General features: G+C 31.8%; 1 protein-coding gene across 3 annotated transcripts in view; it reads right to left on the reverse strand.

Moving 5' to 3' along the window:
- The window catches only part of OTUD4 (OTU deubiquitinase 4), a 51,302-nt gene that overhangs the window by 16,207 nt on the left and 7,810 nt on the right, over positions 1-27,285 (reverse strand). Inside the window, exons 3-13 of one of the 3 annotated variants that reach the window (XM_074276652.1) lie at positions 22,691-22,741; positions 20,999-21,045; positions 20,272-20,344; positions 19,338-19,419; positions 18,766-18,907; positions 14,677-14,734; positions 14,235-14,352; positions 14,058-14,122; positions 10,791-10,882; positions 9,811-9,932; positions 9,521-9,704 (exon numbers count right to left, since the gene is read on the reverse strand). In XM_074276652.1, coding sequence (XP_074132753.1) covers positions 9,521-9,704; positions 9,811-9,932; positions 10,791-10,882; positions 14,058-14,122; positions 14,235-14,352; positions 14,677-14,734; positions 18,766-18,907; positions 19,338-19,419; positions 20,272-20,344; positions 20,999-21,045; positions 22,691-22,741 — 1,034 coding nt within the window. Of the gene's footprint in view, positions 1-9,520; positions 9,705-9,810; positions 9,933-10,790; positions 10,883-14,057; positions 14,123-14,234; positions 14,353-14,676; positions 14,735-18,765; positions 18,908-19,337; positions 19,425-20,271; positions 20,345-20,998; positions 21,046-22,690; positions 22,742-27,285 lie in introns of those variants that run through there. The other 2 variants (XM_074276653.1, XM_074276654.1) reach the window with 2 other exon arrangements.

Here is a 27,285-nt window from a genome sequence, read left to right on the forward strand (position 1 = left end):
AGTATTCATCTAGCTTCCTTATGTGTTCTTTCTTTCTTTCTTTTTTTAATAGCTTATTTACAAAACATATGCATGGATAATTTTTCAACATTGACCTTTGCAACTTCTGTTCCAACTTTCCCCCTCCTTCCCCCTCCCCCTCCCCTAGATTGCAGGTAGTCCAATACATGTTAAATATGTTCAAGTATATGTTAAATCCAATATATGTATACATATTTATACAGTTATCTTGCTGCACAAGAAAAATCAGATCTAGAAAGGAAAAAAAACCTAAGAAGGAAAACAAAAATACAAGCAAACAATAATAGAGTAGAAATGTTATGTTGTGGTCCACATTCATTTCCCATAGTTCTTTCTCTAGGTGTAGCTGATTCTCTTCTTTACTGAACAATTGGAACTGGTTTGAATCATCTCATTGTTGAAGAGAGCCCTGTGTGTTCTTTAAAAAAAAAAAAAAAATTTAAAAGTGAACTTGCCTAAAATTAATCTAAATTTAAGACTCAAAAAAATTTAAGAAAAAAAAGTATCTTTTAAAATTTTTTTCTACAGCTAAGTCCCTTTTATACACTTATTAAATACTTACTACTCTTAACTTTGGGAAGAACAAGTTCATATCTCACAAACTCAAATGTGACACTTGCACTAAGAAATGTTCTGTAAATATACTTTAAATTTGAAAAATGGAAAGGCTATTTTTTAGTTTGTCACTAAAACACCAAGAAAGAGGGGGGCAGCTAGGTGGTGTAGTGGATAGAGCACCAGCCCTGAATTCAGGAGGACCCGAGTTCAAATCTAGTCTGAGACACTTAACACTTCCTAGCTGTGTGACGCTAGGCAAGTCACTTAACCCCAGCCTCAAAAAAAAAAAAAAAACACCAAGAAAGAGAGTATATATTTGCAAATGGAGATGATATAGACTTTTAAATCCCTAAAGAAAAAAAGGGAAAGAAAAACAAACTCTTAGATGTACAGAACTGTAATTTTTTTTGATCCACTCCCGTGACTTAACATGTGAGGGCAATTTCCTGAGTGTAAAAGAATTATACCACTGCAAATAAGTGCCCCGATCAAGCTTATGGTCATAAGGAGTTTCCTTATTAACCAGGTCTTCTTTCTGACTTTAAATCCTGCCCCATTAACACATTCTGTAATATAAAAATGGTTTACTATTAGTAGTAAACCAAATTTATTTAAAATCCCAAATAGTTAATGTTCTATAACCACAAATTTTTTCTTTTGGATCTCTGACTTTTGCTTCTAAATAAAAAAAAATAAAATAAAAAAAAATAAAAGAGCCACAAGACATACTAAATATATCAGAGGTCCCTTAAAACATAATCCAGAAGAGTGAATCAACCAACAATAAAAATCAACTACAAAATCTTGAATGGTGATACCATCTAATAGCACAGTATGGCTTAAGTTATAAAAGATATGATCAATGCCTCTCAAATTGGTCAAATGGTCATTCTAGGATGGTTTATGATATAGGAATTAGAAAGGATTTTATATATACTACTGTATCTGATAAAACAACCCTTGAAAATAGGTAGTGAAATTAATATCACTATCTCCATCTTACAGAAGAGGAAAATAGCATCAAAGTAGAGTGTTTCTTCTCAAGTCCATTTAACTTTGTAATACAGAGGAGAAAGTATTTAAACTCAGATCTCATTTCACATCATTCTATCCTCAATTCTCCCCCATCACAATGAAAAACTTGACATCTTAAGAATTACTGAAGAACTGGGGTTGTTTATTTGGAAAAATGAAAATATCAATGCTATCTTCAAATATTTGCAGAGATATAAAATCAGTCTTATTGTACCAGTCCAAAAATAAGAATTAAGAACAATAGAGAGGAATACACCAAGACAGATTTCAGCTCAACAAAGAAATTTCTAACAATCACACTTGTTCAAGTGTGAAGTGAAATGCCTTGTGAGATGGTCATATCCTCTAAATTAAAACAGCTTAGATCAGATTAAACAGACCAGAAATGCTATAGAGAGAATTCCTATACATGATCATTTAACAGAACTTTATAAGACTCTAACAAATATTATTTAAAGAAAGCTACCAGTAACTACAATTGTTTTAGATGCTTAAACAAACACTGTTCAAGTTCTTTTTTTAAAAATTCAATTTTCTTTTCAAGAGATTTTCTAAATCTCTTTCTCTACTATTCACTGAGAAGGCAAGAAAATAAAACTCATTACAAATCTGCAAAGACATGAAAAACAAATATCTGAATTAGTCATGTTCCAAGGGAGAAAAAAAAAGAAAATATTATTTAATCTACTCTCTCTGAGTATATAAGTTCTTTCTGAAGGTAGAAAGCATATTTCATCATAAGTCTTCTGCAATCTGTGTTTAGTCATTGTGATCAAATTTATTCTCTTGAGTGATTATCCTTATAATATTGCTGTTAGTATAAATTGTTCTCCTGGTTTGGCTCAATTCACTTCGCATCAATTTACAGGAATCTTCTCAAGCTTTTGTAAAACCACACAATTTTTTGAACAATAGTTTTCCATCATTCACATAAAATAATTTGTTCAGTCATTCCCCTCAGCTAGGTATCCCCTCAACTTTATATTTCTTTGCTACCACAAAAAACTACTATAAACATTTTTTACATCTATAAGCCTTTTTCTTCTTTCTTTGATGTCTTCGAGGTACCTAGTAGCAGTATTAGTGATTTAAGGATATGTATAGCCCAAAAGAGTTTTGGGCAATGACAAATTACTCTCCAGAATGATTGGACCAATAGTGTATTGTGTACCTATTTTTATCACATTCTCTCCAGGATTTATTTTCGCCAACCTCATGAGTGTGTGATAGTTACCTCAAAGCTGTTCTAATTTGAATTTCTTTTATTGATTTAGATTATTTCTGATATACCTACTGATAGCTTTGATACTTCATTGTAAAAACTACATAGCCATTTCCTTTGACCATTTGTCAAATGGTGAATGACTCTTATTTTATAACTCTGTTACCTACATATTTTAGAAACGAGACTTCAGAGAAACTTGCTATGAAATTTTTCCTGATTTTCTTCTAATTTCAGCTACTTTGGTTTTGAGTGAAACTTCTTAATTTTAAATAATCAGAATTATCCATTTTATTTGATGGTAATGTAAGTTTGCTCAAAAATATTTCTCCAATCCAAATCTAAGGTAATTTCTTCCATATTCCACTGGTTTATATATCACCCTTTCTATAAACATATATCTTATTTTGAGTATATATACAAATTTGGGTCTATATGTCTTAAGTTTCTGTCAAAATTCCTTTCCAGTTTTTCCAACAGTTTTTGTCAAATAGTAAGCTTTTGCCCCAAGGACAGCCAGGTGGGTAGAGTGAATAGATTATTACTACCTTGTAATCAAGAAGGCACATCTTCCTCAGTTCAACTATGGCCTCAGACACTTATTCATGTGATCCTGGGCAAGTCATTTAATTAACCCTGTTTGTCTCAGTTTCCTCATCTGGGCTGAAGGAAACAATAAACCAGTGTCTTTGCCAAGAAAATTCCAAAAACAGGGTCACAAAGAACAGAACCAATGAAATGATTTGAAATACAAAAATTCTTGCCCCAATAATTAGCATGAGCTTATTGAACACTAAGTTAGCGTGCTCATTTGTTTCATATACCTAATCTTTTCCACAGTCAGGATATTTCTTATACAGTATCAGATGGTTTTGAATGATTAGTTTGGGATCTGGTATCATTAGGCCACCTTCTCTTTTTCCCCCCTTGGTATTTCTGATCTTGGTTCTCCCACAATAATTTTACAATTTCTTTTCTAGCTCTATAAAGTCATTTTATAATAGTTTCATTAGTATGATACCAAAAAAGTAAAATAATTTAGGTAGAATTATCATTTTTATTATAGTGGATCAGACAATTCATGAGCAATTAACAATTCTCTAATAATCTAAATCTTTTGTGTGAAAAATGTTTTTAGATCATGTTGATATAGGTTATCCCAAATATTTTATCCTTTATACTGTTATTTTTAGTGGAATTTCTCTTCCTACTGGGTTTTATTGACAACGTACAGAAATGCCAATGATTTCTGTGGGGGTTTTTTTAAATCCCACAGTATACTTAAATTGTTAACTGTCCAGTTTTTTAGCTGATTTGGGGTTCTCAAAATAAGCCATCATATCATCTGCAAAGAATAATAGTTATCATTTATCTTTTCAATCTTTTTTTGGTTTTACTGCTGTAACTAGCCTTTCTAGTACAATGCTGAATAACAATAGTGAGATTGGATATCTTAGTTCCTATCTTAGCAGAAAGGCTTCTAATTTAAACCCATTGCAAAATGTTTGCTCTTAGTTTACATATTAGTTACCATTTTAAGGAAAGCTTCATCTGTATCTGTTTGCTAGTGTTTTTAACAATGAACGCTATATTTAGTCTAAAACTTTTTTTGCAGTCATTTAATTACGACTTTTTTATTAATATGGTAAATTATGCTTACTGTTACCCTAATATTGACCAGTCCTGTATTTCTGATATAAATTCAGTTTTGTCATGGTTACTTTGTGATTTCCAGTAATCTCCTTTAACAAGGAAACTAGCACATAATTTTCCCCCATTTTGACTCTCTCTAGTCATCCAGATCAGAAATTTGGCAGGATCAGTTCTTTATATATTTTTTCAGACACTTTACACAGTATTGCAACCAATTATTTATTAAATATTTAGTAAAAGTCACTTGTAAATCTGCCAGTCCTGGTTAATGTTAATTCACTTCACTTAAGATTTTAAACTTCACTGGTATCTACCTGGGGAAAATAGCTCCTAATAATTTTATTTCATCATCATTAGATGTGAATGCAATTTTTTTCCTTCATTTTTGATATTGGTAATTTGGTTTTCTTACTAGCCAATCCCTCTCCTAACCAAACAGCTTCCAATTTTATTAGTTCAATTTTTAAAAAAAACTTCAATTTGTTGCTCTCCGGATTTTCAGGATTTCTATTTTGGCATTTAACTTGGGGTTTTTAAGTTGTTGACTTTCTAATTGTTTTTAGTTCAATGTTCAATATGTTGATCTGCTCTCTTTTACTGATGTAAGCACTTAGAAATATAAATTTTCCCCAAAGCATAGTTTTGGCTGTATCCCACAAATTTTGGCAGGTTGTCTCCCTGTTGTGATCACTTTTAATGAAATTAACTGTTTCTATGATTTGTTCTTTGGCCCACTCATTTTGTAGGATATTAGTTTGTTGTTTAGTAATTTCAATTATGTCTTATTGAGTAATTTGCCCATTTCTTTCTCCAACTCATTTTACTGATGAGGAAACTGAGACAAACAGGTTAAAGGTGACTTATCCAGAAGTACATAATATCTAGAGCTAAATTTGAACTCAGAAAGATGATTTTTTTCCAACTCCAGGTCCACTGCTCTACCCACTTAGCTAACCTAATTAGGTTTAGTTTCCTTAAACTAATTTTTAATTTATTCTTCAAAAAGTAGTTTAGTGAATGACACATTTACTGCATTATGACCAGAAAAACATGTACTTAATATTTCTGTTTTTCTACTGTGAGATATTTATATCCTAATACAAGGTCAAATTACTGTTTTTATTTATTTGATTATTTATTTATTTATTTCTATGAGACAATTGGAGTTAAATGACTTGCCCTGGGTCATACACAGCCAGGAAGTGTTAACGTCTGAGATCAGATTTAAATTCCAGTCCTCCTGACTTTAGGGCTGGTGCTCTATCCACTTAGCTGCCCGTGTTATTTTTTTGGATACTGCCATGCAAAACTGAGAAATAAGTATCCTCCTTTTTATTCTTAATCAATAATCTCCAGATCTATCATATATGTTTTTTTCTAAGATTCTACTCATCATCTCATTTTTTAAAAGTTAGTTTTATAGTTAGAGGGTTTAAACCAAGGTCTCCCAAACTACTATAGTTTTGTTTTCTATTTCCTCCTGCAATTCATTTAACTTTTCCTATGAGGATTTAGATGCTACATGCCAGTTGGTTACAGTTCAGTCCTGATATTAATTCATTGTTGATGGAATCTTTTTGTAAAATAGTTTCTCTATTTATTGCTTTTATCTAGGTCAATTTTTGCTTTTGCTTGAATACCATCCCTACCTTTTTTATTTCAGCTGAAGCATAACAGGTAATATTATAGCCTAATATCCCCATATTTCCACTATTTGTGTATCTTTCTCTTTCAAATGTATTTCTTATAAACAATGTATGGTTTCAAACCCATTCTACTATCTTTCCTTTTTATTAGGTATGTTTATCCCATTCACCGTTATGATTACTAAATGCTTTATTCCTTTAATACTATTTCTTCATACTTACCCTTCTCTTTTAAACCTTTTTGTTTAACCATTGTATCCTCTTATCTACCTTTCTCTCTTTCAAGTTCCTCTCTTTTACACAAATACATTAATAACTGTACTTCTCTGAATTTTTGTTTTCCTGGGTTTTTAAAAAAATTCTACCTCTTCTTAGCACCTTTTTAAGATTTAAACTCCCAATTTGTTCCCAGAGAGATGATTTTGCTAAATATATAGAGGGATGTTATTTTGGAAAGATGATGTCACTGAGGGACAGAATAAAAGTTGCAATGAAGTACAGGTGCAATCAAGGTTCATTAGCAATCTTCATTTCATTTATTCTGAGGCCAAAAAATTCTAACCCTCTACATCAAGTGTCAAACTAAATTATCCCTGCAACTCTCAAATGCATTTAAATCACATTAAGATATAGTTGGCAAATATCAAATTAAATAAAACATGGATATATTAACATGTGGTTTTCTAAGCCAATATATATTCATAGGAATCCCCATGTATAGTTTGGTGGCCTCTATTTCTATTTGAATTTGACAATACTCATACTTTAAAAGCAAAGATGAAACTGAGTTAAAGAAATTACGGGCTAACATACTAACTTAAGCTTTGGCAATTGTATGCACTTCATTTAAATCACCTGGTATTCAATTTAAGTGATATACATTCAAATTTGCCAATGCTGATTATTACTCCACTACTAACATTTTTAAGTAAGTCTATAATAGAACTGACAGTAATACCCACAAGGTTTATAATTTTTTAAAAAAAGGATGAAAAACTAGAAAAAAATCTGAAATATTACTACCTAACAAGTGACAATGCCCTTGTGCTGTACTTTGCCACAAATGTTAAAGATTTTCCAAACTCTTACTAAGTACTTTTTTTTGCCAAACATCTAAAACCCTGAATTTTAACTGCAAATATTTACACTTTAGTTCTCTGGTAAATATGTAATTTGATCCAAGAATATTAGACTACAATTATGTGTTCCATAAATTCAAACTAGAGGATCTCTCTCTCTCTCTCTCTCTCTCTCTCTCTCTCTCTCTCTCTCTCTCTCTCTCTCTCTCTCTCTCTCTCTCTCTCTCACTCACACACACACACACACACACACACTTTTTAAAAATATTTCTTTGATTTGTTTTACTTAGTGATAAATGTTGCTTTCTGTTAACCTCACATGCCTTGCCTCCTACTGCCTTCATAGTAAATTTTAATTGTTCAGAAACCAATGTTACAAAACTCACAAGCCATACAAATACAAATACCACTGGTAGAGGGAGAGAGACAGAGAGAGCGAGACAGACAGACAGACAGACAGACAGACATGAGACAGGGAAAGAGAGGGAGTAAGAGGAAGAGAGAGAGAATTTTTTTTTTATTATTTCTGGGAGAAGTTTCAAGTAGTTAAATTGCTATAATTCCCCATAAGCAATTTAGCCCATTCTTCTCTTCCTCTGGTTTTAATAGTCTTTTTTCAGTTATCAAGGTAAGTACACATGAGTATCTCGTGAAGTCATATTCTACATAATACAGCATTCTTATAGATGGATAAAACATACCCTTTCAAATGAAAGAAGTTCTGCATAGTTGAAGTAAAGAACTTCACCATCTTTAGGGGAGGGGAATAATTCTTTTACTTGGACTCTGTGTTTTATCTCCTCCAAAACACAACTTTGGTAATCATGTCTTTTGGCTTTATGCTTCACTCATGATAAATAAGTTAAAGCTCTATATCTCAATAAATCCTGCACAATTTTAATGCTTGCAGAGGAAACACCTTTTGGAAAGAAGGCTTTCAAGGAGGTATTTTACTTCAGTGAATGAAGTTTCTTTTTTTGTAATTTAAAAAAAAAAGTAGGATTTTGTTTAATGACAAAAAATCTATTCTTTCTTATTACTGCTTTGGACTTCAGACTGTTCCTAAAAATACCATCATCAAGGATGCCCTCATTACATAGATCTTTACTGCATTTACTACATCTAGAGCCAAATATTAATTTCTTAAAGAAAACATTCATGATGTATAGGAAGCTTCTCTGTGGTCTCTGTTTCATTGCTTATCCCTACACCCATATTTTCTAACATTTTTTAATGTCACCACTTATATGACTGAAGTCACTAGGTATCATGAAATATGTTGTTATCAACAGATATCAATGTAAAGATTAAAAATATTTTCATGCTGCTATTTCTGGGCAAACACTTAAGACCATGTGCCTTGATGCTATCATATATGCCTCCTTTCCAACTCTTTAGAAGATGGTCCTTGTTTTAAGGATGGACAAAGAAAAAAACGGGGCATTAAAAATGACTAATAAGCCAAAACAAAACATATTAATAAAGAGCAAACAAAATAGGTGAAACCTCATACTTTTAACAAACTAAAACAGGTTAAGACATTACATATTTTACATAATGTTCAATAGATCTTTAAAAGATAGGTTTTTTAAAAATTACTTTTATATTTTAATAGAACATTGTGAAAAATGACAGCATACAAAGCACTTTCAGAAATGTGACTGAGTGGAAAGTATTCTTATATTAAATTAATTTTTCCTATATTTTCACCTGATTTTAATTCTCCAATTGGCTACCTAAAAATGCTGCACATTCCTCTGTCAAGAATGCAATACCATATAACCCCCAAATTCAAGCAAACATTTTGTGTAATCCAGTACTTCTAATCAATAAATTCTAGTGGCTCTATTACCTTCCGAACTAAATACAAACTTTTGACATTTAAAACACTTCACAACCTTGCTCAAATTTGCCTTTCTAGACTTAGGTTTCTCCCTTTCATACCCTTCAGTCTGACCGAACTTGCCCCCCTTCACTATTGCTCACTTAACATTATTTCCCGTTTCCAATTTCTGTATAATCCAAACTACTAGAATTCCAAAATTAATTTATAAAAATGTAATACATCAAAAAGCAAACAAAAATTCTAGAACTTTTCTCTCATCCAGAAAAATGTCAAGAATTTTAGTAAGAAAAAATGTTGGGGAGAATTTTTTTTTAAATCTCTAACAAGATTATTTTTAAAGACTACCACAAAGAAATGGAATTGTAACATTTCAAAAATTTCTACTCTTGTAATAAAGGATTTTTATATCACAAAAAAAAAAAAAAACTTATTTTCTATTTATTTTGGATCAAAGCTTTACCTGAGAATCTGTGAAGAAGTCCTGCTCTGTGTCTTGTGCTCATTTGAGGGCAACTGAGACTGTAACCCAGAAGACTGGCATGAATATGTATGCTGCCGAGTTCCTGCATGCTGAAGTCGAGGAGGTAGTGTTGATGGGGTTTTTATTGGCTTATTTGGATTCTTTGGCCCTCTGCAATCTATGTCTGACAAAAACCGAGAAGAAAGGTGTAATAATTCCAGCAGAAAACTGCATGATTCATGCAAACCAAAAGAAGAGAATAACAGATGACATGGAGAGGAGGTTCTTACCAGGCTGAAAATGCTGTCCACCAGCCGCAGGTTTCTTCATCTTCTTTCCTGAAGACACCATATTCCAACCTTCTGTGGAAGATGCCTGCTGAAGAGGTTTCAGGTTCTTCTGTGAAGAACGTCTTAGAGGAACAAAAAGAATGAAAAAGATATTATGTTGGCTATTCTAGTTGGAATTTTTAAAAGGCAGCATCTTCACATTTTATTTTTAATTGACTACCCCCCCCAAAAAAGGGAAATTTTTACTCATTTGCTGCTTGTATGGGAGTAAGTCAAAGTTAGAACTCAGTAATTTTTAAAAAGTATACCAGTTCAGATGTGCTTAAGTAGTTTCTATAATAAATTTTCATAGTTTAATATTACAAAATAAAAATGAAATACTAGACAACTACAATAACAAAAAGTTAATAGCACAATTTTTTTTAATTTTTTTTTGAGGCTGGGGTTAAGTGACTTGCCCAGGATCACACAGCCAGGAAGTGTTAAATGTCTGAGACCAGATTTGAACTCTGGTCCTCCTGAATTCAGGACTGGTGCTTTATCCACTGCGCCACCTAGCTGCCCCTGCACATTTTTAAAAAATTAACTGGGCTGTAGAGTCAAATTGAAAAGTGACAATCAGAAAAAAATAATAATAAATAAAAAACCAGCTAATGATATTTTGACATAAGACCACAAATTGTGACAATACGTGAATAAGTATTCCATATATTACTGACTACAAAGTTGCATTAGAGTTCTTTTTTAAAAGTTTGGCAAAGAATCACCTCTGTCAATGTGAAAAATCAGTCACAATTTCTTTTCCCTGTAGCCTTAAGTAATGATACTCTTAAATGCATGTTATTGTACAGTCAGTTTTGATCTTCAGGACACCATTTGGGGTTTTCTTGGCAAAGATACTGGAATAATATATATATATATATATATATAAAAAATGCTAAATTATTCAGAAATTGCCATCACATGAAACCTGAACTTACTTCCCTCCAATCTCTTCTACAAATACTGGTCCATTCTCAGAACGGTCTTGAGTATCTGTATTTTGAAACTTCCCATTGTGATCTAAACCTACCTGTAGAATAAGAGAAAAAAAAGATTCAAATTTCATAATTCCTTTAAGTACCCTTAAAAAAATAGTTTTACTTCTTTTTTATAAATGGATACTGGGTCTTCTAAATCTAGCTATAAAAAGGAATAAGTCAGTGAAAGCAAAAATACTTCAGATCATTTACTTATTGCCAAAGCTTACAGAAGAAAAGCAATGAATAAATCATAGCCAGCCTGTTCAAATCACATGTTGCATTTTTCATATGAATTAAGCAGAAATGTGTCCTTTTCCATTTAGCTTTCAATAATCAATATGTTGGAAATTTAATGTGTGTCTAAACACAACTTTTAAAAGACTTTAATAACCAAACTGACTCCCACATCTGTTGCTACTAGGAATTAAGTTAAAGCAAATCACTCTTGAAAATATTATTTAATATGTGGCAGCCCTCTTTGTAGTAGCTAGAAACTGTAAAATGAGAGGATGCCCATTAATTGGAGAATGGCTGAATAAATGGTGGTATATGAATGTTATGGAATATTATTGTTCTGTAAGTAATGACCAAGAGGATGATTTCAGAAAGGCCTAGAAAGACTTATATAAACTGATGCTGAGTGAAAAGAGCAGGACTAGAACATCATTATATACTTCAACAATAATAACATATGATGAGCAATTTTGATGGATATGACTCTCTTCAACAATGAGATGAACCAAATCAGTTCCATTTGTTCAATAATGAATAGAACCAGCTACACCCAGTGAAAGAACTCTGGGAAATGAGTGTGAACCACTACATAGCATTTCCAATCCCTCTATTTTTGTCTGCCTACATTTTTGATTTCCTTCACAGGTTAATTGTACATTATTTCAAAGTCCAATTCTTCTTGTACAGCAAAATAACTGTATGGATATGTGTGTGTGTGTGTGTGTGTATATATATATATATATAGCATTTAACATATACTTTAACATATTTAATATGCCATCTGGGGGAGAGGGTGGGGGGAAGGAGGGGAAAAATTGGAACAAAAGGTTTTGCAATTGTCAATGCTGAAAAATTACCCATGCATATATCTTGTAAATAAAAAGCTATAATAATAATAATAAAAAAAGAAAATGTATGCATATCTTATTTGAAAAAACAAAAAAAAATTTCATTTTTAAAATCAGTACAATTGATTTTCACAAAATCAAAGATATTATAATGAAGAAAAATTTGGCTCCAGATTTTTTTAAGAGGACTAAACTTTCAATATCATTTCTGATAAAGTACCATTAACTAAAAACACCATGAATACATATTAAAAACTATGTATCTAATAGTTAATGTTATGAATCGTTTGTCTACCAGTACAGATAGTGAACAACTCTACAACTTACAGCCTTACAGCAAGAGTTATAAGGGCATTGAGAAATGAAGGCAGATGCCCATGAACTCGCAGCTGGTCTGTCAAAGAACACCTGAACTACATTCTTCTCACTCCAAGACAGTTCTATACTTATTAAGTCACACCACCATTAATTATAGGATGTTAATTAAACAGAAAATTATAATTTGTATTAATGCAGAAAACATTTAACACATTTCAACTGGTTAATGTTAATGATAATCAAATAGATTGTTCCTGGTAACCCCATCTAAGGCTATATATCTACCACTTACTATAGAATATTAACAAAGTAGTTTGTGGACTCTATTACAGTTTGGCCGCCATTGCTAAATAGGAGCTAGGTATTAAGAGTTTAGCTAGAATTCATCAGGCAGGAATAAAGAACTCCACATGTAAGGCAGAATGAAAAGATGATTTAAAAATGACAGCAAATTACTTCCAAATTATTTTTTCCTTCTACTTTCCCAAACTGAAAAATGAAGCCCTCATAACTTATGTATAATCTAGCAAAACAAATTCCAACATTTGTCAAACCAAAAACAACCTTTGTCTCAGCCTCTATTAATCCATCATCTGTCATGAGGTGAGTGGTATATTTCATTATGAATTCTCTAAAATTTCCATTTATCTGGTATTTACACACACATATTGTATCTAGGTTTTATTGTAACACATGTAAAATGTATGGGATTGCCTGTCATCGGGGGGAGGGAATGGAGAGAGGGGAGGGATAATTTGGAAAAATGAATACAAGGGATAATATTATAAAAAAAAATTACTCATGCATATATACTGTGAAAAAAAATTCTAAATAAAAAAAAAAGAAAAAGAAAAAAAAATTTTTAAAAAATAAAATAAAATTTCCATTTATCAGATTTCTTAAATCTTCTGTTTAAAGTTATTTGTCTTCACAATGTTGATACTGTATAAATCATTTTGATTCTGCTCACTTCACTCTGCATTAGTTCATACATGTCTTTCCAAGTTTCCCTTAAACTTTCCCCTCCATCATTTCTTATGTACTACAGTTTATATGCCTTCACATTCATACGATGACAGACAGAACTGCTGTAAATATTTTTGTACATAAAATCATTTTCTTTTGTCTGTGATTTTTTTGGAGATATAAACTTAGAAGTATTTTACTGGTTCAACATACACAGACAGAGTTTAGTAGCTTTGGGGGCAAAGTTCCAGATTGCTTTCCAAAATAGATGACCAATTCATAGCTATACTAGTAGTATAGCAATGTTCCTATTTTCTAGCAGACCTCCCAACATTTGTTATTTTTTTGGTCAATTTTGCCATTATGATGATGTAAATTAGAAACTCATTGATTGTTTTATTTTGAGTTCTTTTCTCCTCCCCTCCCCCACCAACTTTCCTGACAGACCTGAAAGAATTAGATGGTAATTCTAGTCCACAATTTCTAAGGACACACCGCCTCATAAGGAGGAAAAATCGTAAGACCAAATTGCAATGAATTTAGTACATAGAATCCCTTGCTAAGAAAAAAATTAAAGACAGAAAAAAATCAAGTATTTTCGAAGACAACTTTTTTTTTTTTTTTTAAGTCACAGGACAAGATAATGGGATTTTATGTACTAGCAATAGCAAAACAAGAATTTCCCCATTTTATAAACTTGCATTCATAGAACCTATTTAATACTTTCAAGCTATTAATGTGCACATAAAAGGTTTGAATTCCTAAAATAATTTTGAAAAATAAGCCAATAAAAAAGACTTTTTTTTGGAAATCAATAACTTAGTGATTTCAAGTATATCTATCCCTCCTGATCACTTACTCTGCATTTATCTCCAACTGCATATTGCAAGCCAGCAGCAATGGAATAATCACGCTTTTGCTGAGCTGGGGGAAAAAAAGGAGAGCAATTTATAATATTTTCTGCTTAATATGCAAATCAAAACTTTTTTAAAAAGTTGTCTGATGTTCTTATATGCAACTTAATATATTGTCTTACCTTGTTTAGACTGTAGCCAAATTTCATATTCCACATTTCTATAGACAGTTGGGTTGAGCGACTTAAGGACTTTTCTTGATATAGGAAGGCAAGTAGAGTTTCCATTGTTCTTCAGATGCTGAACAAACAAAACAATATAAAAAATATATATAATATTGAATTATATTCTCATGTAACTTCTAGATCTAATTCCAAAATAAAAAATAGAAGTTCAATGGAGTGCAAGACTTATTAATTTAGGAAACCACATATAAAATTTTAAATAGTAGATGACATTAAAACAAAACCAACTTTATGATTAAAGGTCAAAATATTAAGATATCAAATTTTATGAAATTACTATTGTAAAGTTACCACAGAGGAGAAAAATGAAAAGTTAAAAAAATTCTTATGCTTTTTCAAAACTAGCTAAATGAAAAAAGTTAAAACTATAAACAAATACCTGATTGCCTGACAGAGACTTAAATCCATTCATATCATTAACTGTGGTAGCTTTACCCCTACAAAGAATACAATCATAATTAGGATTTCTGCAAATAAAAGCATTCAAAAGTTTCAGAAGTTTGCATTCTATTAAATCTCAAACCTAATTTCTCTATATAATAATGAAAACTCATAGTGTACTTCTTCAAAGTGTAAATGAATCTCAGTTAACACTAACCCCAGCAACACTGTTGGGTATTATCAAAATGATTTTCATTCTCAGGGAATGCAGCTGCTCATTAATTAACAAAGAAATTAAAATAGAATCATTTGGTAAAAGTAACATTAAAAAAAACAACAACACATAAAAATAGTTTGGTTTTTTTTTTTTAATGTTTAACATATCACATTATCAATTAAATGCCATCATAACAAAAAATACTTTTCTAGAAAAAGGAATTTCAAGCTACTACAAGAGCTCATTTACTTCAAAAACATTTGATACCTGGAAAAAAAAAAAAAAGTATTACAACCAAAGAACTAGCAGAGTCCCTTAGGCTTCACTCAGATAAAATCTGCCTTGATCTGAAAATACTACTTTGATTTCATCACTTCATTTATGTATGTAGCAGAGGAGAAAGTGCTTGGCCTGAAGTCAGAAAGACTCAAGTTCAAATCTGTGCTCAGACCTTTTTTAGCTGTGTCCCTCTCAGTAAATCACTTAACCCATTTGCCTCAGTTTCTTTATATAGAAAATAGATATAACAATAGCAATTACCTCTTGGATTTATTATGAGGTTCAAATAAAACAACTATAAAGCACTCAGTATGTGCTTTATGTTCGTTATTATTATAATAATTAGATAATAATTTTAAAACTGTATACTCAGTATGTGTTTTATGTTAGTTATTGTTACTATAATCAGATAATAATTTATTAAATTCTGTAGAGGGCTATCAAACTTTGTATTTAACTGAATTTTTGGCAGAGAACTAACAATCAGAATGGGGGGGGGGGAGAAAGAGAACAGGCCTTTTCTTAGATAAATCCTTCTCATGTAATAATTCATACTATGCTACTTCTTCCTCTATCCTACATGGAAGACACTGCAACACTTTTGCATTTTCACTGGGAAAATGTGTTAGGATTAGCAACGTATGACATACAATGCTGCCCCAGCTTAAATGCTACCCCCACTTCCCCCTGAAAGCTAAGAAAAATGAAAACCTGAGAATTTTAAAATAATAAGCAATAGTTACATTATGTAAGAAATGATGATGGAAGAAAAATTAATGGTATTAAAATTCATTTCTATCTATTGTCATTATTCACAGGTCTCAAATAAGGTACATAATTATACATCGAACTGAATGAAAATATAGTCAATAGAACTGTTAAGCAATGAAGTCTCACAGAAAAATCTATTTTGAAGATGGGAAGAGTGACTGAGAAGCAGGTTGCACTGTCCTCTCCCCATATATCGACTACTCCAGAAAAACACAGAAGTTTGCACAATGGGTCACACAGCTAGGAAGTGTTAAGTGTCTGAGGCCACATTTGAACTCAGGTCCTCCTGACTTCAGGGCTGGTGCTCTATCCACTGCACAACTAGCTGCCCCAAAAAGAGAAAGTCTTAAGAGACATCCTCCTCCTCAGAACTGCAGTCTAAATCAGCCAGAAGAGCAGTATAGAAAAAGGATGCACAAAGCTTCAATTCAGGAATTAAAGCTGGAAGAATCAATCAAATAAAACACCAACCAGGATTAAAATAAATTATTGAGAATTTTAAAAGAAAACAATTTTTTGAAGGTAATTTGATGGTTTAGAGAACCTTAAGACTCTTATTGGAAGAATTAATTTATTCAACAAAAACTGTTGAGAAAACTGGACAGTGTCCTGGCAGAAATTAAGTATAAACCTAAATACATAATCCACAAAGATAAGCTAAAATGGGTACATGACACAAACACAGTGATATCATGAAGAAATAGGAGAATTAAGGAAGAAAATAAGTGTTAGATTTGTGGATAGAGGAAATGTTCATGACCAAATAAGGAATAGAAGATCAAAAAAGGTAAAAAGGACAATTCTGATCCCATAAAATTAAAAAGTTTTGCACAAATAAAACTAAAGCAACTAAAATTTGAAGAGAAAAAAATTGAATGGGGAAAAAATTATTTTAATTAAGTTTTGCATAAAACTAATGTAACTAAAATTTGAAGAGAAAAAAAGTTGAATGGGGGAAAAATTCTTTTAATTAAGTTTAAGTTGAATTGATTCAAATTTATAATCCCAAGAGCCATCCTTCAATTTATAAATGGTCAAAGGATACAAACACAATTTTCAGATAAAGAAATCCAAACTTTCAAAAACCATATGGAAAAAAAAAATACTCTGAATCCAATTAAAACCAACAAATTTAAACAATTATAAAGATTGATAAAATGGACAAACAGGAAAATGACATATTAACAGAACTATGAGAACAGTTTATTAAAATGTTAGTGAAGTGGTGAACTGGGCTAGCCATTTTGGAAATCAATCTGAAACTACTCAAAGGGCTAAATTCTCTGTTTATGTGTGTATCAAATATATGCATACATATATGACACTCACCCACCACATATGCACATATGAATGATATATTCATGCACCCAACAACCATACCTACATCCCCTTTGACCCAGTGAAACACTACTAGTTCTATAAAGAGATCAAAGAAAGAAAAAAGTCCTACATGTATAAAAATATTTATAGCAATTCTTTCATGCCATATGTTCTATGAATGGGACACAAATAATACTATAAAAAATAAAAGGACAGTTTCAGAAAATCCTAGAAAGATTTGCATGAACCAATGCAGAGAAAACAAATTATTTACATAATAACATTATAAAGACAAATTACTTTTAAAACCTTAACCTGATAAATAAAAATCCCATAAGACTCAAATGATAAACATAGATAATAGGATTCAAAGTACAGATTAAGACATTTATTTTTTGGACATGACCAGTGCAGGAATGTGTTATGTTTGATTATACATGGACAGACATCATAAATGTCTGGTACTAATTTAAAAGTAAAAATCTCTAGTAGACTAAGTAAAATCAGGAAGCAAGGGAAAGTATCAACTTAGTATCCAATAAAAATAAAACTACAACCAAGGAAAGGACAAGAAAAACTGTTAGGAAATAAACAGAAGAACTGCAAAAATGAAAGGAGATATTTTTCACTTTCCCCACCCACAATTTTGGTCATCTTTGATAAAGATGTGGGAAGGCAAGCACACACTAATATACCATATAATTATTAAACCATAAATATCCTTTAATTCAGCAACCCCCTTCCAAAGTTTATATCCCAAGGACATCCATGACAGAATGGCTCCATATAAGCAAAAACCTTTCTAGTACCATTTTTTGGAGTGACATATAAACTACTCAAGTGGTGGATGAAGAAAACCCAAATGAAAGATTCATATGAATTGTTGAAGAATCAAAAGAGCACTAATAATGGATGCATCTATATTATATGATGTATAAATTAAGTTCACATTAAATATGACATATAATTAACTTGACTTTTTATTAGTAAGTTGACTAAAAAAATCTGATATCATAGATTTGGATCTATGGATTTAGAATCTTAGTATCTAGATTCAAACTTCAATTTAATTATTTATTAGCCATATGACCTTAGGTAAATCCTTTATTACCTTCTGAATTCTAATCCATAAAATTAGGAGATTAATTTCTAAGACTGCTTCTAGTTCTATGCTTCCAGTTAATGATCCCATTAACCAGGAGAACCACAATGACTATAATTTTATATGAAAGAAAGATTTGGTTATAGCTTTTGGTGCTGTAGGCAAAGAGACATTATTGTCAAGTTTTCGTGGGGTAAAATATGAAATATATTTCTAATTGACTATTAGAAAATAAAAACAGGGTTGGATCTTAATATAATTCATGTCCATAGAACTAAGGAAAAAACCCTCATTCATGCTAAGAATTGTAAATGCTTAGCTACACCAGTGGCTATTATTTTCTGTATAAAAATACCAGTTTTTTAAAAATTAATTTTTATGTCCAAAGTGATTCTTACTTGCAACTCTCTTCCTCCGAATCTGATATTTCACTGTTAGCAATATTTTCTTCGACTACTTCAACAGAGGGTTCTAGCCCCATCAGGATTTTGCTAACATCTGTATTAAATACCTTCTCGTAGAGCAATTCATAGAGGAGAGCTGCAGTAGAAAAACAGGTAAATGTACTTAATGGAATATTGACTTTGGTCACTTTTATTCTACAAGTACAAAACTATGGGAAATGAAGAGGTGCCCAAATGATTTCATTCTGTTATCTCATACTATTGATCAATCAGGTCTATCATGAGGACCTGTGTCTTTCAGAATGTGCTTACTGGAGCTCCTCGATTCAAATCACCCAAATGGGGAATATTTGAAAGGTAATAATGCAGGAGCTTCCATGAACCCACCACCTTCCTTCTCTAGAAAAAAAGTATTCAAATTAACTCAAGCAGAGCTTTTTGTTAGTTGGTTGTAGCATTTCACAATTTGTTTCATCTCATCAGAATAAAAGTTTTATACTTTGTACAACTCAAAATATTTCATATAAAATTTTTCTGTGGTATACACAAAAAACAGTAATACTTACACTGGCACATAGCAGAACTGTCTTTGTACTTTATGGGGTATACGATATCATAATGATTTCCATTTGAAAAACACAATAATACCTGAAGAGGGAAAAAATACATTTTGGTAATTATGTCCATGTTGTGGCCCAATCTATTATACAGCAAAGTAAATGACTTGTCTGCAAGGGGAATTCAAAAACTTGTTTGTTTCCAACATTTATCACATTACATAGAAAAAGTTCAGAGCAGTAGCTGTTTGAGCATAGTAGTTCTCCAGAAAGGCAGTATTTAAAAGGATTTTCTTTTTGAGCTCCTTCATTAAGCATGACATGGATTTATGTAAAGCAAAGTTGGTTAACATAACAATAAAACCATCAACTAAAAATGTCACAGAAAAGGATATTCTTTTTTCCCCCACAAACTAATTTTCTTCTACTTCCCTGACCCCTCCCCTATCAAAACTTGACTTTACCAAAATGAATGTTGGTTTTAGCACTATATAAACACAGCTTTTATCTCTTTATGTGTCTATAACTTTCATAATCTATAAAAGATGGACATTTTTAAAAGACAGCACTCTTGTATGAAAGGTCTTCCATATTCAAATAACTTTAGGATTACTGTAATATTGACCCTTTACATAAAAACAGCCTAGTGAATTAAGACTGAGCTATTCTATAGCCATATCTTCCTGTACTTAAAATGTTAATGCTGTCAGTGTAGTTCAACATGTTATTTTGTAAATAAGATGTATATACTGACATACTCAAGTTAAAGATGGCTGGCTACCTTTTAATAACAACTTAAAAAAAAAAAATCTGAAAAACTTATGACCTATATGTTGACATCTCTCAAAGTTATAGGAAAAAAATGCATGACTTGAAAATTTTAGGCTATAACTGAGCAGCTCCCTTCCTCAAAGTCTATAAGAGTATTTAGGAAAAGTTGTACCTTTTCAGGAAAGTTATTTTCAGTTACATGAGAAGGAGCAGCATTTGGTTCCTGATAAATTACAAAATCTTTCCTGAAATTTAAAAAACAAAAATTAGAAAATTTCAGAAAAATCTGTTTTATGGAAAATATTCTAAGGAATCAGGTTTGATAAAGATATAAATTTGCCATGTTTTGCAAACAATTCAGGGGGAGACAGGAGAGATTAAAAAAAAATAATAATAATAATAAAAATACCATGACTCCTTATACATTGTACAAAAAAGGGAAGAAATTCTTTAAGATGAAAACACATGAAACCATTATTAAAAAAAAAAAAAAATGAGGGGGTGAGAGGAGAAATTATTCTTCCCACTTAGGGAAACACAATCAGAGAATGTTCAGTACATCTCATTTCGCATAACAGACTACTACTTGCTCTGGTCATGTGGGATGATATCTAGCTGTCTAAGGTTGATGCAGCAATTTATATAGTCGATAAAATTTTTGATTTGTTCCTTTTTAAAATTTTTTCTGAGTTACAATTTTAAAACTGGCAAATTTACATGAGAGTGGACGTTTAATTTTAATGACATGAAGAAATGTGCTCTACAGCAAATTAATTATAAAAATGGTCTTGCTCATTTAATATTTTGAAATATGATTAAATAATTATTTTCCCTAATTTCTTCACATAATTTTTTTGTATTGTGATTTAGCATTTTTTAAAAAAATAAAAATGTATTACCTGTACATAAGAGAAAGGGCACTTATTTCCACTTGTCCAACCCATTCCTGTTTTGGAGAAAGAGTTTATTCATAAGAGTTTCTATTTTTAGCTCATCTTTGGTTAACCCACCCCCATCTTTCATCCCCAGCTGTGGAATAATATGAAATTCTTACCTACCAATATTCAGGAGACAACAGTCCTTCACCTCACCAAACAATCTGACTTAAAAGCATGAGATGATGACATCACGGGCATTAGAGATTGCCCTTTCCTGCACCCCCCCCCCACATATAATACTATACAATCTCAACTTCTCTCTCAAATTAGCTTCACATCTATATAGGTAGGTTGGGAAAGCCATAGGAAAAAAGTAACTTCAAAAACTAAACGAAATGCCCTCCAAATCCCCAAACAATTTAATGCCTCCTCTCATCCACACACTTGAAAAAGCACCAATATGTATTTTTAAAAAACACACAACACAATTTTCATTGTAATAATCATAATGCCAACATCTTTCATTTGCATTTATTAAGTACTTTTGTATTTGTATGTTTATCTGTGTACAAAGTAGATGGTTATACTGTAGTTTTACATACTTATTTGATCTTCATAATGATATCAAAAGATAATCAGAACACTACACTATTTAGCCTAAAAAAAATGACTAAAGAGAAATGTAAATTAAAGCAACTCTAAGGTAGCACCTTACAGACTGGCAAAAACAAAAGATGGTGGGAAAAGGGAAAATTCAAATGCTGGAAGGGTTGCAGGAAAATAAACACAATGATGCCTTGATAGTGGAGCTGTGAACTGGGTCCATTCTAAAAAGTAATTTGCAACTATGTCCCCAAAGTTACTAAAATGGGGATACCTTTTGACTCAGTAATACCCCTAAGTCTATACACCAAAAGACATTACAGAAAGAAAAAAGGGACTTCATATGCATAAAAATATAATAGGTATAGCTGGTTTTTTTGTAACAGGAAATATCTAGAAAATAAAGATTTCAATTTACTGGGGAATGGCCCAACAAATACTACTGTACTATAAGAAATGACAAAAAGGGATGATTCCTGGGAAACCTGAGCAGAATGAAGTTAGCAAAACCAGAAGAATAATGGATACAACACTGTAAAGACTATGAAAGACTTAAAAACCCTGATCAATCCAATAATGAATCATGATTCTAGAAGACTGATGAGAGAAAATATACTCTGTATCTCCTGAAAGGGAAATAATGAATTCAAAATGCAGAATAAAACATATATTTTGGACATAGCCAACCCAGCTTTTTGTATTGCTTGACTGCATTTATTACATGGATTTTCTTCTTTTTTTTCCAACAGCATAAAGTGGGAAGGAAGAAAGAATCAATCTTTGTTCACTGAAAAATTAAACTTTAAATAAATACTGCCTCTTACCCATATTAGTTGCAAGACCCTGGCCAAGTCACCTAATTTCTCAAGTGTTCCAGGCAAATATAAGCCAGTAAGCTCCAAAGAAGATACTTCCCTCTATTCGGAGAGGGAGAATTCTCCTGCTAGGAAATTCTTTATACTAATGAAGTTACAAGGACAGCCCCTATCCTCATTTCATAAGGATGACCATTCATTAGTTGATCCTTTTAAAGCTAGAGTAGCTCATTAAAGCATACAGGGGCAATAACCTGCATTGTCAGTATTCAAGTGGATAAAAAAGGAAACATACCTGTGGATTTTCCAAGCGTTTTAAATACTCTTCAAATGGCCCCTCTATGAACTGGAAAGAAATTAAAAAAAAAAATATATATATATATATATATAAAGAATACCATTTAAATATTATCTCAAAAATACTTTACTGAGTGAAAAAAAGCAAGAGAATATTGTACATAGCAACAAGATTATATGATGATGAATGATGATGAACGTAACTTTTTTCAACAAATAGATGATTTAGGCCAATTCCAATAAACTTGTGATGGAGAGAGCCATCTGATCCAGAGAGACTGTGAGGACAGTATGGATCACAACATATTCTTTTCACTTTTTTGTTGTTGGTTGCTTGCTTTTGGTTTTTTCTCTTTTTTTTTCCTTTTTGGTCTGATTTTTCTTGTGCAACATAATTGTGGAAATATGTACAGAATTGCCATCTTTAGCATATATTGGATTACTTGCTATCTAAGGAGAGGAGGGGAGAGGTGAGGAGGGAGAAAAATAATTTGGAACACAAGGTTTTACAAAGATGAATGCTGAAAATTATCTATGCATATGTTTTGAAATAAAAATTTTATTAAAAAATACTTCACTACTACATAGAATTCCCAATCCCTATATTTTTGTCTGCCTTAATTTTTGATTTCCTTCACAGGCTAATTGTACGCTGTTTCAAAGTCCGATTCTTTTTGTACAGCAAAATAATTGTTTGGACATGTGTATGTATGTGTGTGTGTGTATATATTTTATTTAATTTATACTTTAACATATTTAACATGTATTGGTCAACCTGCCATCTGGGTGAAGGAAAGGAGGGGAAAGTTGAAACAAAACATGTTGCAATTTACCTATGCATAAAATTTTTGTAAAAATTAATTAATTAATTAGAAAATACTTCACTGGTACAATAAAACTTATTTTCATTAATTCAATATACTGAGCAAACACTAAGTACACAGTCTCATATCAGAAGCTATCTGGTATAAAATTATTATTTAAGCTCAAATGGAGATTACAAAATATTTGAGAAGATGAAACATACACATATGCTACAATTAGTATACAGGACAATAAATAGTAAAATTCTACAGATGAATTGCCAGAAGAGACCTAACTTGTCCAAAGTACCAGCACTGTTGCAAAGGGACCTGGAAACAAGATGCGCATTACTGTCACTCTGATCTTTATTTAGATCCAAAAAAATACACAGCATGATTCCTTATAATAAATAACCAGACAACTTTTACTACATAAACATAACGCATATATATGTACTATTTTTCAAATAAATTCATACAAGGTAAATCTGAACTCAGGGTAGTTGTTGTATTTTCTTTTTAAAAGCTCAATATTGCTTTTGTCTTTATGTCATAGTTTATTTAACCTCATCTACCCTCTAGAAATGAACCCTCCTATGTAAAAAGAAAATCTATTTAACATATGCTATTAAAGCTTAAATTTTAAGCTACTGAAGATTAACTGCACTATAATTTGTTACATAGCATAAGAGAATATATCCTAGTAGTCAATCTTCCCCAACTTTCTCTGCCATCAGAAAGAAATTTAGCCACTGTTCTTTGTCACTGATTTGTCTATTTCTCAGAATCCAACTTCCTTTTAAAAGATCTTTGGCATAGTCATGTATATTTTCTTGATTGACATTATTTAATTTTTATCACTTTTTCTCAATTCCTTCCTTATTTCCTGAATTCTTATTTTTTTTAATTATACAGTAACATCCAATGGCATTCATATACCACAATATTCTGATAAGAGAACATGCACTCACTTTTGTTTCCTAACCTCTGCTACCACAAAGAATAGTGCTATGAAACTTTGATACTTCCTTTGAGTATATGTCCAGTAAAAGAAAAGGCTACAAATAGTTAAGGTTTTTTTTTGAATAATTGTAAATTGAAAACCATAAGTTTGCCCCCTTTATAGCTCCACCAATAATACGGTATGCCTGTGTTTCCATGACCTTTCCAACAGCCATTTCTTCCCTTCTTTTGTCATCTTTGTCTATTTAAAGGGTGAATGAGGTAAATGTCAGAGTATTTATTTCTTAAAATTATTCAAACCATATTGTCATGTTGCCACTTATAATTTCAATTTTTAAAAACTACTCCCATACTTTGATACCTTTTCTTCAACTTTTTTATTATTATATATGTCAAGTCTCCATATATTTTGGATGATATTTGTGTGTTTTTCTTTCCCTAATTTTATTCACACAAGTTTTGTTAATATTTTTAATTTTAAGGTCAAAATTATCTATTTTATGTTTTATGCTTTCCTTTATCCCCCCCTAGCAATAGCTACCTCTGATTTTTAATGATTAAAATTTTTTTAGTCAAGTATTTTCTTATACAACAGAGTATATTCTCATGCAGAGGTCTACAATTTACCATTTATTAAAAAGGAATCTTTTTTTTTTTCCCCACCACTTTTTTCTCTCCAGAGAGAGCCAGGTAACATAGCAGAGCTGTGATTTTGAGGTAGGGAACATGAGTGCCTTGAGGCAAGACACAAAGAAGCTACATGATCTCAAACATATGGCAGACCTAGAAGACAAGCTTTAGTTAGCAGCTGGCAGGGAAGTGGTAAAGCACTCCTGGAGGGATAGCTTTCAGCTGCATACTGGAAAGTGGAAGTACACTGTCCTAAGAGTTCTAGCACAGATCCTTCAAGTGGCCCCTTAATGCTGAACAGCAAGCCACACTACTAGGCAGATGAACCTTGAATTTTACACTCTACAATTATAGTAATTCAGATGGTGCAGATACAACAGAAAAGGGCTTAGAATTCATATTTCCCTTCTGGGGAAGTCAAAAGTTTTCATGGCAATACCTAAGCCAAAATATTCACGTGTGGCCTATTTATCTCTCTTAAAAAGAGACTCTGAACCATATAAAACCATGAGTTCAGCCTAATGTGTGGGGCTCATGGGAATATCACTAACAGTCCATTCTATCTACCTGGTCTTACACCAACTAGACCATATTTCACAATCTACCCACCCACCCCAGGCATCTTCTTGATATCTGTTCTCCTACTCCATTCATTCCCATTATAGAAATGCTATAATTAAATCAATCCTACTACTACTTTTGGAAAGGGCCTGTCAATCAGTTCTCTATGGTTTTACTATACTTATATAACTTCAGACCAAAATGCTCTAGCCACCAGTTCCAATGTGTTTTCACCCTCAAATGTGTTTTTAAGAACAATAACTATCTCATTTTTTTATTTATATCCCCAACACAACACATTAGGGGGGAGCAGGGGAGTGGAAATCAAGGGCCTATGGTGCTTATTTAGCACAGTGCCTGCCACACAGCTAGAACTTGATAAACATGCATTGATTACAAAAGAATTTAGAATCATTGGATCACAGATCTACAAATGGGGAAACTGACACCATGGGAACATAAGAAATTTCTCAGTGTCAAACACATGAAAGGCCTGATGTTTTTCCAGAGTCAGTATTCTTTTCATTGTGCACTAATACTCCTTAATTAAAAAAAAAAAAAAAAACAGAAGCTACCCAATATAGATTAAAATCTTCAGAAAAGTTTCCCTGAAGATAAGGAATTGAGTTTTCCTTTGAAGGATTAAGTAGAAACAGATTGAAAAGGAAAAATAAGTATTATACTCCAGAAACAAGAAAAACAAGACTAAAGGCAGAAAGGAAAATGAATGTGATTACGATCATAGAAAAATGAGGAAACTGGAATGTCTCAGGTCAGGCTACTATGAAATAGTAGGAAATTAGTTTGGAAAGGAACAAGACAAACTAGACAATCCCTAACATCCCTCATAGTTCTAAATCTATGAGGTTATGATTCTACTACTAAACATAGTCTTAAGAGGCAAAAACGTTTAAGTGACATGCTGGAGGTCATGTGTTAGAAGCATTAATCTGGAAACTATACAGGTATACCTGGCAATATAAGACACTTTGTACATATGAAGCCTTTGTTCAGTTCTGGGAAAACATTTTTAGGACAGAAAATGGTATACACTCAAAGGAAGGTTAAAAAGAAATGGTGACTATTTTTGTCCGCCTGCATTTTGGATTTCCTTCACAGGCTAATTGTACACTATTTCAAAGTCTGATTCTTTTTGTACAGTAAAACAACTGTCTGGACATGTATACATATATTGTATTTAATTTATACTTTAACATATTTAACATGTATTGATCAACCTGCCATCTTGGGGGGGGAGGGGAAAAATTAGAACAAAAGGTTTGGCAATTGTCAATGTTGTAAAATTACCCATGCATATATCTGGCGAATAAAAACTATTAAAAAAAAAAAGAAAAGAAAAGAAAAGAAAAGAAAAGAAAAGAAAAATGGTCAATTAACTGGAGACCATGTTACATAAGGATCTTCTGAAGGAACTGGAACTATTTAACCTGCAGGTAAACATAAAAAACATGATAGTTGTCTAGCCTTCAAATATTTGGATTGTCATGTAAATGATGGATTAGACTTGAGTCTTCCTAAAAATCAAAATAATGGGTATAAAGTGTAAAAAAAGAAGCATTTTTAATTTTTACATAATACACCTCAACAGTAACCTTGATATAACAACTAAGATCAG

Source organism: Sminthopsis crassicaudata, chromosome 6 (assembly GCF_048593235.1).
Source record: "Sminthopsis crassicaudata isolate SCR6 chromosome 6, ASM4859323v1, whole genome shotgun sequence".
NCBI lineage: Eukaryota > Metazoa > Chordata > Mammalia > Dasyuromorphia > Dasyuridae > Sminthopsis > Sminthopsis crassicaudata.